Here is a 14,694-nt window from a genome sequence, read left to right as displayed (position 1 = left end):
GCCAGCCTTGCATATGCTGCTGATTACATTTTTTTGATGTGGGCTTCAGGAGACAGATTTGGTTTTATATTAACTCCTAAATCTTTCTTTCAGTCCATTTCATGAAAGACTTCATTTCTCATTCGGTATCCTGTGTCTGGCCTCCTGTTCCTTCTGCCTAGTTACATTACCTTACATTTACTTGTGTTTAAGTTTAGTAGCCATTTGTTGGACCATTCCTTCAGTTTGTCCAGGTCACCTTGTAGCCTCATACTATCTTCCTTGGTCTTAAATCATCCTCATAATTTTTTGCATCATTGGCAAACATTGAGAGGAATGAGAGTATTCCCTCTGGGAGATCATTTACATATACAGTATCAGAAACAGGATAGGTCCAAGGATTGAACCTTGTGGGACTCCAGTGGTGATGCCTCACTACTCGAGAACTAACCCCCCCCCCCCCTCACAGTGTCTTCTGTTGCTTCCTGTCTTCCCAGTACTCTGTCATATGACATTTTGAAACTACTGGTGGTTTTGGCCATCACCATCACCTCACTTTATTTGCCCAAATCACCTACCTACCAGTCCACTTGCAAAAGTAAACTTTCTAATTTTGTTGTGACTTTACAGTACTTCTTTAGTTTGAACCCATGGATCTTAGGTTCAGGAATTTCCAGTTTTCAAAATTATGCTTTGTCAATTTTCTGGATTCCTGTTATTTTGTACATCATTTTCATATTGCCTCTTTTTTTTCCATCTTCTAGCTCTGGTATATTTATTGCCTCTAACCTATCCTCTTAGTTCCTGATTCTAAGTTCCAGAAGCTATTTAGTTGCATGGCTTTGCACTTTTCCACTTTACTGATGTGCTTCTTGAGATATGGGCACCATACAATCACTGCATATTCCAACTTTGGTCTCACAAAAGGTCCTGAATCATTTCTGCAATATTTCGCCCTCTAAGTACTTAAAAGATTTTAAAGTTAGAAAGCATATCACACAATCCTCACACAATGTTCTACATATAAGGGTCCCGGTAGTACAGTCGGGTTGTTCTCGACCCTCAACAATCGAGAATTCCGGGTTTGAAACCCGGTCGGGACAGAAATGGTTGGGCAAATTTTCTTTCACCTAATGGCTCTGTTCACCTAGAAGCAATTAGGTACTCAGGAGATAGTCAGCTTGTTGTGGGGTTGCATCCTGGGTGAGGTCAGTAATTCAATCCCCACTGGGGGGGGGGGGGGGGGGGGCCTTGATAAAAGCCTAACATGTATGAATACACCCTAGTTTCCTGTCTCCCGACACAGTGAATTATATTATATGGTGATCAGGTGACAGTTTTCTATCCAACCCACCCCTAGTTCTTTCTTCATCAGACTTCTTTAACAGCTTTATCACAATTTGTAGGTTGTGTGTGGCCTATTTTCTCCTATTTCACATTCTATAATGTGACATTAATTCTCAGTAAATTACATTTGTCCAGTGTTGCTCCATACACATACACATATACACTGCAACACAGAGCAACTCTGTCTGCTATCACTTTCTCAATTTCTCTCTGCCTCTCTTCTCACTGTGTGTAATTATTTCTTGCTTCTTTGTATTGCTGGTGCATTTGAGAGTTGGCCTCTTCCTATATTGATTTCATTTTCCGTCTTGTTCTCTGGCGCTCTCAATTTCTATTGAACCAATCCCATTTTCCAGTTCTGCACCTCTGTTTTGGTATAAATTTTTTGTGACTTCATATATTTCACAAAACTTAGCATACATCTTGTTTACTTCCTTGCCTTTACTTGTGTGCCACTGATTTCATCTCGGTGGACACCTTGTTGATCCAGTTTCCTTGGTTCCTTGTTCCAAGGCTCTCACCTCTCACGTTGTCCACATTGCTATAAAGGCTAGCCAGCCTGCAGTCATGTTATGATTGTAAATATGTGGCTTTGTCTGCCGTCTTTTCTAATATGTCCTGGGCTGATAATCGGGCTCTGGGGTTTTGACGTTCTACAAGGTGCTGGCGGTCCAGTATTTGGTTAATGTTGCTGGGCCCAGTTGGGTATATGTAGCTTTACATCATGTCACCTAGCCTGGTATCTTCATCTTACATGCCTGTTGCTTCTTCATTTCCTCCTCCCTTGCAAGTCCCTTTCTTGTTCTCTGTGGTTAGTTAGGTTCAGGGACTCGCTGAACCAGAAAGAGATGGTTCAAAAATCCAGCATTGAATGTAATTAAATACCAATACTGTATTTGGAGGAGCACCGGTGGCTTCTCCAAATACTCCGGGCTCATTAGTTTATCATGGCTTTGTTTATCAGTTTCAGAACTGACTTGGGGAGCTGGCCGAGAACCTGGTCTGGGCCACCTGGTGGTGGTAATCAATACTAACATTTTCGAGCTCATTCAAGTGAATCCCTTGTTCCAAGAGACTTATGGAATTAGTCTGGCAGTTTGAGGCTTCATTTTCTGTAAACCCCCAGTTGCCTGTAAAGATGCATCGACTTTCTGGAGGCTATTTCTATTGAGGTGACAGATTATCACCAGCTCTCTGCACCGCTTCATGAGAGGCATAGGTTCTCTCCTCTGGTCCCCTGTAGGCCAAACAACTATCCGTGACTAATGTGACCTTTCAGTATAAATACCTCAGGAAGACAACTTTAGAGAGCCACTGGGGCTTCTCCACAAATTGGCATTTTATTACATTCAATTCTCTTTTTTTTATGTAAATTATTTTATCCAATATTAAAATGATTCTAGATTTATTGGCATTAAATAAATGTTGGATCACTTAAAATGTTCATAACTTGTGTCTGTATTTAACTAAATATTTTTGCTATTTCCACCTTGCAAGTTGTAATTATTTCTTATGTGCACGAATTAGGAACCTTCAGAACTTTATATAGGGTGGTTTCTATACAATACTGTATATACTGTATGTAGCAAGAGCAAAGCTGCCCACTAAGTAGTACTGGGGCGTTTCAAAGTGATAGATGATAATATATATGCTGTATATATATATAAAAGGGCAAATGCTGATAGAAATGCATTTGCCCTTTTGCTCTACGCGAGGTTTCTGTCCACGCTGAGCTGGCCTTAGGACACCTGCGTTATCATTTGACAGATGTACCGCCCCAGTCAAACTCCCCAGTAAAGTGATAGATGAAAAAAATGTAATTTTCAAATTTCAAAAGATATTTCCACACACTACTTAAAAATAAGAGACCAAAGGTGCCAGGAAAAGAGAGGGTGGCCGGTCATAATATAATACCTGTTGAATTACAACATTAAATACTGTAGCAGTGTGCCACTACCATTGGTTTAACGGGTGCCATAAACAAAGAAGTGCCAAAGCATTACGTATGCAATGTATGCAAAATACCAACAGCTTGGAAGCAAGAGATGTAGAAATAAAACATATGCATAATGAAATCATTAATACCCCATTTACCATTATCTTTGGGAAGAAAAACATCAGCCAGGAAAGAGTAAAGGAAGACAAACTAAAGACATACAAAAGATAACACCCATCCATTCACTCTCTCTCTCTCTCACACAATTGCTATGTCTGCAAGTGTGTATTCTGAGAATATGCACCTGACAATTAGCCAGGATGGCAGTATAAATATGGCAAAATTAAAGACCCATCAAACCTCTCACACTGCAGTATTTCTATGGGTGACAGACAAAGAACAAAAATTGTCTTATTACACACTACAGCTCCCAACGCTTACCCATTAATTTGTCAATAACTGGATCTATAACGGCTGTGCAAAATAAATTCTGCAGCTCTGTTCGTAGATTAGATGATAATTTTGTCGAAACATACACCTTATTCTGAAAAAAATTCCCTCTTATTAATATTCCTTCAAACTTTAAGTTGCAGCTTTTAATGAGCTTTAAATGTTCTAATTCTCTATGGCAATAACAGGAAAGCAATATATCTAATATTCATTTACTTCAATCAGAAAATGGAAGCACTACTAAATTTTTCTGTACATTAGTCTCAATACAGTTTCACTTAAAATACTCTAGTGTCTGTGTGTTCTTAGGTTCTTCCTAATAGCATTAATAACTCTCTTTTTATATTCCAATTAATATTCTTCCCTGCTGTTCCTAAACAAGTTGTCTAATGGCCATAAATACTGTCATGTCATTCTAATCTCAGAAGTTTCCTGATGAGCTCTTGTTCTATATTCCTACATCACATCCAAGAAATAATTAGATGCCTTTTCTTGTGCAATTTAAAACACTAAGCCCTCTGACTTGGATAGCTTTTTTTACCTCTTCTGTCTCAATTTTTTAAGTATTTAATCCTGTATAAACTATATAAGAAGCTAACTTTAGTACTAGAATGCATATATCTGTCATTTAACACTAGAACTTCGTTCTGCCCTTGATTTATAAATTGTAAAATAGAGACAATGCAAAGTGCATACACATAAATTAAGGAAATTTAATTGCTTTAAAACACTCTTGATTTCTGAAAGTGCAAAATATTTATGAAGAAACAATTTCATAGTAATATTTATCATTAGTTTTTTACTGAAAATCACAAACTAGTTAATCATCATCATCCATTTCCCTCTAGCCATAAAACCACCGAGTCATTTTATCACAAGATTAACTATTTCTATACCATGTCATAATTCTGATTACTATGTCTAAGATATCTTCAATGATCAGAATGAAATAAAATGTTTGTACTCAATTCAGCACAGACAGTTTACAGGCTGTTTACCATACGTCACCCATGGAAGCACTACTGAAGGAGAAGCAAGTGAGGTGTTCATTTTACCTGTTGCACATCTTTCTTCCTTCTTAATCACACTCAGTGGTCTGATCCCCTTTAAAACCTCCACATTAGCATCTCAGTAAGTACTATCATCTCATTTCAAATGTCTTAATCGTTTCTGCAGCTCTTATCATTTCAACGTTTGGATGCAAGCTCCAGCTCAAGTGTCACAAAGTAACGTGTGTTCTGTTATTCAAAGTGTTATCAGAGTACAGTGCACCACAGATAGAGATATTTCATTATTAAATAAAGACTTTTACATCAATAAAAAATATTCAACATGGCATAGTATGTAATGTCTGATGTCTGCCCTCCATGATCTGTTTACTAATGCAGGTTTTGCATACTGGTGCATAAACCTGCTCAATGAAACATCATTAGTGACAATATACCAGTGTTAATGTGATACATACCGATAACTATTATTTGGTGTTGAGCAATGTTATTTAATTTACACAGCATATGTGAACCAGAACTATACCCAAAGATTGAATACACTGGATACTGGCCCAATGGGTGCTGTGCTATTTGGATATATGCTCATGCTGTGCTACAATATTTGGGTACAGGTCAATGGAGAGCTGCATAATTAAGATACAAAATATATTGTGATGTAAATGTAATGCATTCAGCCCTAAAACAGAATAGCACACTGGCAAGCAATGTTACAACATCTATAACATTTCACTGGCCCTATTTATATGCCAGGATTTAAACTATCGGCTTATTAGACAGTTATTATTCATTACCATTACAGGTTAAGATTAGATTTTTTCGACACGCCTATCCGATCTCAAACAACTAAAGATACTCATTATTCCAGAGAAAATTAGACTATTGTAAAAGATATATACCAGGGTGATTCAACATCTTGAGCATACTAAAGAACATTCAATACAAAGATCAGAAGCAGCACAGTGATATTAACTATAAAACCCTGTAAAATCATGCTACTAATGTCTTATAATATCTACAAAAAAGATTAGTCATAAAATAGCATAATTAATTTCCAATTAACAGCAAATGGCAGATTACCCAGCCTGTGTGTTTCATACAGCTCAACTGAGTGTCTAAGGCATGTAGTGCACACCCAGTGGTAACTCGTGGGTGTTCACCAAACACTCATTCTTTTGTTTCTCTGATGTTCCCACTCTTACTCCTATTATTACACCCTTTATTACACCTTACCTTCTGTACCTTTTGCCTTGCTCTTATCTTCCTCCAAGATTTCCATCTCCTCACCTCTCTCATGCCTACTTAATTCCCTTGCTCCCCTCGTCTCATCACAATCGACTTGATAATGGTCCAGGACGGACCAAAATGTTGTCGTCTCTTCAATTTCTAGTGTGTGGTTTGGTCAACATTTTTCAGCCACGTTATTGTGACTTCATCTGCAACTAGTGGGTCACATGAAAGACAGTCAGACACACATGGAACACATGAGGGAATATCTCACATACTAGCTACAGTAGAATCTCTCATAAATGGTAGAAAGTATTATTTAACAATATACTGTAGACACAATATACTATCCGGAATCTGACCATCCAAAAAATGCCCCTATCCGGCAAAAATCATGGCCGGTTAAAGATCTCACTATCCGGTCAAAATGTTCATGGGAGCCAGAAAAGTGGGTGTTTGGCCGGATCAGTGGCCTAACACTCGTTGTACACAAACAAATCCACAAGGGCCGTGACAAGGATTCGAACCTGCGTCCAGGAGCATCCCAGACACTGCCTTAACCGACTGAGCTACGACAGGGTAAAAAGAGTTGAAACCGAAGTTCTACTGAACTTACTGGATCCCGTAGCCTCTCCAAGGCACAAACCAGGGTTTTACACAACTCCCCCCTGCACCCGAGCTTTGTCAATAGGCCGTTCTCCCTCTTCGCCCTTACATCATTACACACAGAGATCACACTAACGTGATGCATCAAATGAACAAATCAACGTGATGCATCAAATTTGATCATTTGATGCATCTCGTTGTACACCATCACCAAGAAGGGAGGGAGTCATCCCTCACTGCTGTTCACTTCCTGTCCCACCCACATTCACTTTACCTCCCTCCCTCCCTTCCCAAGAGATCCTTCTGTAGGTGGCAGTAGATTGCCAGCCTGGAGAATTTCCATCTAATACAATAAAGCATTCATGAAACAAGTATTTTTATACATTTTTATTATCCTAATAATATTGCTAAATAAAATCTGTAACCAAAAATATATATGATCATGTACTAAACATCCAGAATTTAAGAAACAAAATTTAAACAATTCTGGCTATCTATCAATTCTGGGAGCCGGTCGGCCGAGCGGACAGCACGCTGGACTTGTGATCCTGTGGTCCTGGGTTCGATCCCAAGCGCCGGCGAGAAACAATGGGCAGAGTTTCTTTCAACCTATGCCTCTGTTACCTAGCAGTAAAATAGGTACCTGGGTGTTAGTCAGCTGTCACGGGCTGCTTCCTGGGGGTGGAGGCCTGGTCGAGGACTGGGCCGCGGGGACACTAAAAAGCCCCAAAATCATCTCAAGATAACCTCAAGATCTGTGACGAGTGTAGGGTTATCTGAGCAAGACCGTCCCTCCCCTCACCCCCGACACACCTCCCCATATCCTATACACACACTGCTTAACCCTTAAACTTCGCAAATCATATATATATATATATATGCTTTCAGAGACAAAACCGAAACCGTGCATGTCATATATATATGATTTCATGTCTAGCGCTATAATTTAAACGCCCCACCTGGGATAGGGACAGCTATAGTGCAGCCACGACCGATAGTTGCCACCAAGAAAAAAAATCCAGGCCAACATTCTTGGGTATGAGAGCGTCAATATTGAGCAAGCCACCAAGGCTGGCGCAAGCAGCACGAGCTCACAGCACCGCTGTTCAGCTTGTGACCACAGCATCGCCTACAAATGCCATAATATATATGATCATGCTATTATTTAACGATGATAATATTATAGAAGACTGTGATAAAACTGACCAGGATTCTGATAATAGCAGGATTGTGGTGATATTTAGATCTGTGCTCCATGGAGGGTGGAGTAAGGCTGTGGGAGGGAGGGTGGTGGCGTCGTCTTCTGACTGTGTGTGGCCACCTTTTATTGACTGCACTCACCATACCAGCTTAGTGGTTCGCTATGGTGAACACAAATGTAGATACTTATTTATAACGTGTGTATAGAGTGTGATAATAGCAATAGAAGTAGGTTGGGAGTTGCCATTTTGGTGAGGGAGGTGCATTGTCTGCACTTCTTATGTTGTTTACTGGTGGCCATTATGGTCTTTGGACACCATACCAGCTTATTTGTACAGGTATGGTGAATAAAACAGGTAGATACTTATATATAATGTGTGTATATAGCGTAATAACACCACAAACAATATTGTTGGAGGAGAAATATTAGTGCGTCTGGCCTTGAGGGCAGCCACCACCAGCTGACTGTGTGAGTAGCTACGTCTTCATGTCTTTACTCACCATACAAGCTTAGATGTATAGTTATGGTGAACAAAACATTTAAATACTTATATATAATGTCTGTGTATAGTGAATAAATGCAAAAACAGTATTATGGGAGGAGAATGAAGGCGAGTGAGGTGTTGTTAAGGGAGGGAGTGGCAGTGAGTGGCTGGCTGGTGTGTGGTGGTCACTCCTCGTTGCTTTTTGACTCACAATACCAATTTAGTGGTTTGTTATGGTGAACAAAACATGCAAATACTTATATATAACCTGTGTATATAGTGTAACAACAGCAAAACTATTTGTTTATTGTTTTATGAACATAATTGAATCACTAATATGCACATCATAAATTTGAGTACAACGATGGTTCACACATTTTATTATATAAATATATCACAATTCACTGTATTGAATAATATTACTGCAAAAAACTAAGAAAAAATCAGACATTGAAATAATTAGGTAATAATATATTTGTGGCAACTGCCGCCTGACAGCTCGAGCGGAGTAGACCTCGTCTGGCAAAGGCTCTGTCAACGTCCCTTTTTTGCCACACTTCCCTACCCTATTGCGGCTAAAATATGCCACCTACGATATTTTTTTTACTTTTTCCATGATCAGGGAACAAAAATGAACACTTTTATAAGACGAAAGAATTTGTTGAATTTTTTTTTTTTTTTTTTGCGCCTGTGGGTGTTAAATCAATTTGGGCCCCTAGCGGTTTGAGGATTAAAGGTCGCAGTTCAACTGTCCATAATTCCCTCCCTAAGGAAAGGAGGGAGGGAGTCGATCAGGAAGGGAAGGGAAGGGAAAGAGGGAGGGAGAAGTGTTGAGTATGTGGGGTAACAGATGTGACTCGCTTAAGCCTAACCAGTGCCAAGGAAGGTGGCACTGGAGGTGTTGCAAAAATTATATTTTTTTCTTATTGCTGCGGAGAGCTAGTTACGAATATTAAATAACGCACTATAATAGTTGAACAGTACAGTATTTGGTTTGCTATTTATTCATTTAAATATTTACAAGAAAATAAAATGGGATTTAACAGAACTTAAGGCGCATATGTTAAAAGTCATCGTACAGCGTGTCAACACCCACGTGTCGACACACGTGGCAGGCAGATATGTAAAAGGGAAAGATCGATCTTTGAGGATCACCCTAAATGGTACCAAACAAATGGAAGAAGTATTAAGGAATGCTTGAAAATTACAAAGTGATGAGGATGGGAAAGTGTGGTCGTTAAGACGAGATCTTACAAAAGAAGACAGAGAAGCTGAAACTGAACCTCACCGAGGCAAAACGTTTAAATGAGAGCAGAAATGAAGAAGAAATCAATTATTTTTTCTACAAAGTGATACGGGTAGGCAGACCAATAAAGTGGTACATAAACCAACAAAATCAATAGAGAGAGAGGGGGAGTGAAGAATAAGGAAAGGGGGGAACAAGTTCCTGAAGATTGCATACACAAACATAGATGGAGTGAGATCGAAGATACTGGAGTTAAGTGATATAATACAGCTGCAGACACCAGACATTGTTGCACTCACGGAGACAAAACTTGAAGATGCTATTTTAAATGAGGTCATATTCCCAAGGGGCTACTCAATTTGGAGACAGGACAGAAAAATCAGGAAAGGCGGTGGCGTTGCTGTGCTGGTGAAAGAACACCTAAAGGTGAACGAAATAGTGACTGCCAATCCACAAGAAGTTGACATAATAGCACTAGAGATCTGCCATGAGGATGATAAACTAATGATCATAAATGCATATAGTCCACTGTTAAGCAGCACATGGTCAAAGGAGGAGCTAGATAGTAAACGAGAAGGTCTTATAACAATAATGAGAGAGATCATAGCGAGAGCGGATAACGATAGTTCACGACTGTTGATAGTCGGCAACTTCAACTTTAAATCCATAGACTGGGAAGCATGTGAAGCTAAAACAGAAGATTTCTGGACCTGTAAATTTGTAGACCTCATCCTGGAAACATTCTTGTATCAACATGTTAAACAAGCTACGAGGATGAGGGAAGGGGACGTTCCCTCCATGCTAGATTTGATATTTACCAGGAAGGAGGAAGAGATATTTGACATTCAGTACCTTCCTCCCTTGGGTAAAAGTGACCATGTCTTTTTGGGAATAAAGTATGCAATGCGTTATAATCTGGAAGAAAATATGACGGTCGATGCAAATGAAAAACCTGACTTTAGGAGAGGACATTATGGCAACCTTAGAAAATTTTTTAGTGAGTATAATTGGACAGACTTGTTGCTAGGCAAGGAAGTGAATGAGATGTATGTCAGGTTTTGTGAAATATATGATAAAGGCACAAAAAAATTTATACCAAAACAGAGAAGCAGAACTAGGAAACAGAATTGGTTCAACAGAAAGTGCGAGAGGGCCAGAGACCAAAAAACACAAAAATGGATTCAATACAAGAAGAGGCCGAACCCCCAAACATACCAGCGATACAAAGATGCGAGAAACAACTACACGGCAGTGAGGAGAAAGGCAGAAAGAAATTTTGAAAAAGGGATTGCAGACAAATGCAAAACAGAACCAGGTCTGTTCTATAAATTCATAAACAACAAATTGCAGGTAAAGGATAATATTCAGAGGTTGAAAATGGGAAATAGATTCACGGAAAATGAAAAGGAAATGTGTGAAACATTAAACGAAAAGTTCCAAAGTGTGTTTGTACAAAATGAAATCATCAGGGAACCAGATACAATAAGAATTCCAGAGAACAACATAGAGCACATAGAGGTGTCCAGAGACGAAGTGGAAAAAATGCTCAAGGAGCTAAATAAGAACAAAGCAGTTGGTCCAGATGGAGTTTCACCATGGGTTCTGAGAGAATGTGCACCTGAGCTCGGCATTCCTCTTCAACTGATTTTTCAGGCATCCCTGTATACAGGAGTTGTAGCTGATGTGTGGAAAAAGGCTAACATAGTTCCAATCTACAAAAGTGGAAGCAGGGAAGACCCCCTTAATTATAGACCGGTATCATTGACAAGTGTAATAGTCAAAATATTGGAAAAAATAATTAAAACTAAATGGGTAGAACACCTGGAGAGAAATGATATAATATCAGACAGACAGTATGGTTTTCGATCTGGAAGATCCTGTGTATCGAATTTACTCAGTTTCTATGATCGAGCAACAGAGATATTACAGGAAAGAGATGGTTGGGTTGACTGCATTCTATCTGGACCTAAAAAAGGCTTTCGACAGAGTTCCACATAAGAGGTTGTTCTGGAAACTGGAAAATATTGGAGGAGTGACAGGTACGCTTCTAACATGGATGAAAAATTTTCTGACTGATAGAAAAATGAGGGCTGTGATCAGAGGCAATGTATCGGACTGGAGAAATGTCACAAGTGGAGTACCACAGGGTTCAGTTCTTGCACCAGTGATGTTTATTGTCTACATAAATCATCTACCAGTTGGTATACAGAATTATATGAACATGTTTGCTGATGATGTTAAGATAATAGGAAGGATAAGAAACTTAGATGATTGTCATGCCCTTCAAGAAGACCTGGACAAAATAAGTACATGGAGCACCACTTGGCAAATGGAATTTAATGTTAATAAATGCCATGTTATGGAATGTGGAATAGGAGAACATAGACCCCACACAACCTATATATTATGTGAGAAATCTTTAAAGAATTCTGATAAAGAGATCTAGGGGTGGTTCTAGATAGAAAACTATCACCTGAGGACCACATAAAGAATATTGTGCAAGGAGCCTATGCCATGCTTTCTAACTTCAGAATTGCTTTTAAATACATGGATGGCTATATACTAAAGAAATTGTTCACGACTTTTGTTAGGCCAAAGCTAGAATATGCAGCAGTTGTGTGGTGCTCATATCTTAAGAAGCTCATCAACAAACTGGAAAAGGTGCAAAGACATGCTACTAAGTGGCTCCCAGAACTGAAGGGCAAGAGCTACGAGGAGAGGTTAGAGGCATTAAATATGCCAAAACTAGAAGACAGAAGAAAAAGAGGCGATATGATCACTACATACAAAATAGTAACAGGAATTGATAAAATCGATAGGGAAGATTTCTTGAGACCTGGAACGTTAAGAACAAGAGGTCATAAATATAAACTAGCTAAACACAGATGCCGAAGAAATATAAGAAAATTCACTTTCGCAAACAGAGTGGTAGACGGTTGGAACAAGTTAGGGGAGAAGATGGTGGAGGCCAAGACCGTCAGTAGTTTCAAAGCGTTATATGACAACGAGTGCTGGGAAGACGGGACACCACGAGCGTAGCTCTCATCCTGTAACTACACTTAGGTAATTACACGTGGAGGAGAGATGGGAAGGCCAGCGTGAGGTGGGGGGGGGGGGGAGGTGGGTGACCAGGCAGGACGTGTGATCTGTCTCTGTCCAGTCTCGCCCACCCATCCACTTTTTTACCCACCTGCCTGCATGTCCACCTACCCACCTGCCAACCCAGCCACCTGTTCACACACTTGCCTGTTCACCCACCTGCCTGCATGCCCACCTGCCAACCCACCCACCTGTTCACCCACCTTCCTGCTCGCCCACCTGCCAACCCACCCACCTGTTCACCCACCTTCCTGCTCGCCCACCCACCTACCCACCCACCTTCCTGCATGCCCACCTGCCACAACCCACCCACCTTCCTGCTCACCCACCCACCTGCCTGCTCGCCCACCCACCTGACTGATAGCCCACCCAGCCACCTGTTCACCCATCTCCATGCAAGCCCGCCCACCCAAATGTTCACCCACCTACATGCACACCTAGTGCCCGAACTAAGGGACATGAGCTATGAGCTATGACTACGGGAATTAAACCTCACGTCGCTGGAAGACAAGTGTTAGGGGGACATGATCACCACATACATGATTTTCAAAGGAATTGAAAGACTATTTAACACAAGGGGCACACATACTAGGGAACACAGGTGAAAATTGAGTGCCCAAATGAGCCCTTAAGATATTAGAAAAAAAAACATTTTAGTCAGTATTTAATATATGAAATGCATTGGGAAGTAGTGTGGTGGAGGCAGACTCCACACAGTTTAAAGTGGAGATATGATAAGAGCCCAATAGGCTTAGGAAACTGTACACCTGTTGATTGACGGTTGAGAGGTGGAACCAATGAGTCAAAGCTAAACCCCCACAAGCATAACACATTAGAAAATGAGGAAATAACAATATTTCAGTCTGTCCTGAACCATTATCAAGTCATGTGATTGAAGAGAGGAAGGGACAGGCAAATAAAGTCTAGGTACATTCCTGCTAGAATGTACCTAGCTAATGTCATTATTCTAGAAATAATGCAGTTTCTAAGATAGGTTGAAATGTCTCCATTTCTACATTTTCTGATGTGTGGTTTGATCATCAGATGTTATGCCATGATACAGAGACTCATCGTCTGCCTACAGCCTTTTACTTAGGGTTGCCTTTTCTCAATATGCTAGTTATATTTATTTATTTATTGTATGAGATTGCAGTTCGCTACAGACCCATTGTTGGACCACCCTAGTATATACATTACACACACAAGAGAGTGTGTGCATGCCCATATCCTCTTATAAAAATCATGTTTATTAATAAGGTTGCAATCAAGTATACATAAACCAATAGACTTTCTGCAACATTTTTTAAGCAGCTGTGCATATTAACAAAATTTAAGGAAGTGATTCAAATGGTGCGCAGGTTTTCTTAAACCTAAGTTAACTTAGGTTTATTATTGGTGTTGAATAAATACAGCAAACATTTAAGGAACTAATTAACCAAATCAATCTAATAATTAAATACCGTACAATATGAATTTAAAACTTCAGAAACTAATTATTAAAACTTACCAAATATGTAAATATTGGAATGATGCCATCTAGACTATATATGACACGATGAATAACGGCGTAATAACTATCAATAAGCTGGAAGTCATCCAACTGCTGCAAAAAATAAAAACATTTTGAATTTAATTAATGAAGGCTTCAACAATTCCATGATTTTAATTTTATATGATTTTAAATTGATTTTAGTGATTTTAAATTTAGCTGAGCATTTACGATTACAATAATAATTAAGTATACAGTATTTCTATCAGTCATAATTTGTGTTTGTGGTAACCAAGGCAAGAAAAACCAATAATAGAATATGAGTACTAAAATATTTTAAACATGCCAATAATGTCATGTATTTTATTAACCCCAGGACAGCGGCTATAGAAAAATAGTCATACCTGCCTATGCGCAAAAAAATAAAAAATATATTTTTTCATTATAGAAATATTAATTTGCATGCAAATTTTATTAAAAAAAAAGCACCGAATGTAATGAAAAGCCATTTTCTGGGCGAGCCCCGGGGCTCCCTGAAGCTATCGAACTGAAACTAGCTATATTAGTCTAGGGCTTCAGTCATATGGAGTTCTTATGCCTACCGGAAACAAGAAGTCAGAACC

General features: G+C 39.4%; 1 protein-coding gene across 2 annotated transcripts in view; it reads right to left on the bottom strand.

Moving 5' to 3' along the window:
- Window positions 1-14,694, bottom strand: part of LOC123772184 (CDK2-associated and cullin domain-containing protein 1) — a 75,685-nt gene that overhangs the window by 34,467 nt on the left and 26,524 nt on the right. For both annotated transcript variants that reach the window (XM_045765245.2, XM_045765247.2), the window contains exons 3-4: window positions 14,090-14,185; window positions 3,704-3,806 (exon numbers count right to left, since the gene is read on the bottom strand). In XM_045765245.2, the coding sequence (XP_045621201.1) occupies window positions 3,704-3,806; window positions 14,090-14,185 (199 nt within the window). The remainder of the gene's footprint in view (window positions 1-3,703; window positions 3,807-14,089; window positions 14,186-14,694) is intronic.

The sequence above is a fragment of the Procambarus clarkii genome, chromosome 69, assembly GCF_040958095.1.
Source record: "Procambarus clarkii isolate CNS0578487 chromosome 69, FALCON_Pclarkii_2.0, whole genome shotgun sequence".
NCBI lineage: Eukaryota > Metazoa > Arthropoda > Malacostraca > Decapoda > Cambaridae > Procambarus > Procambarus clarkii.
This window is presented reverse-complemented; position numbering and strand designations above follow the sequence as displayed.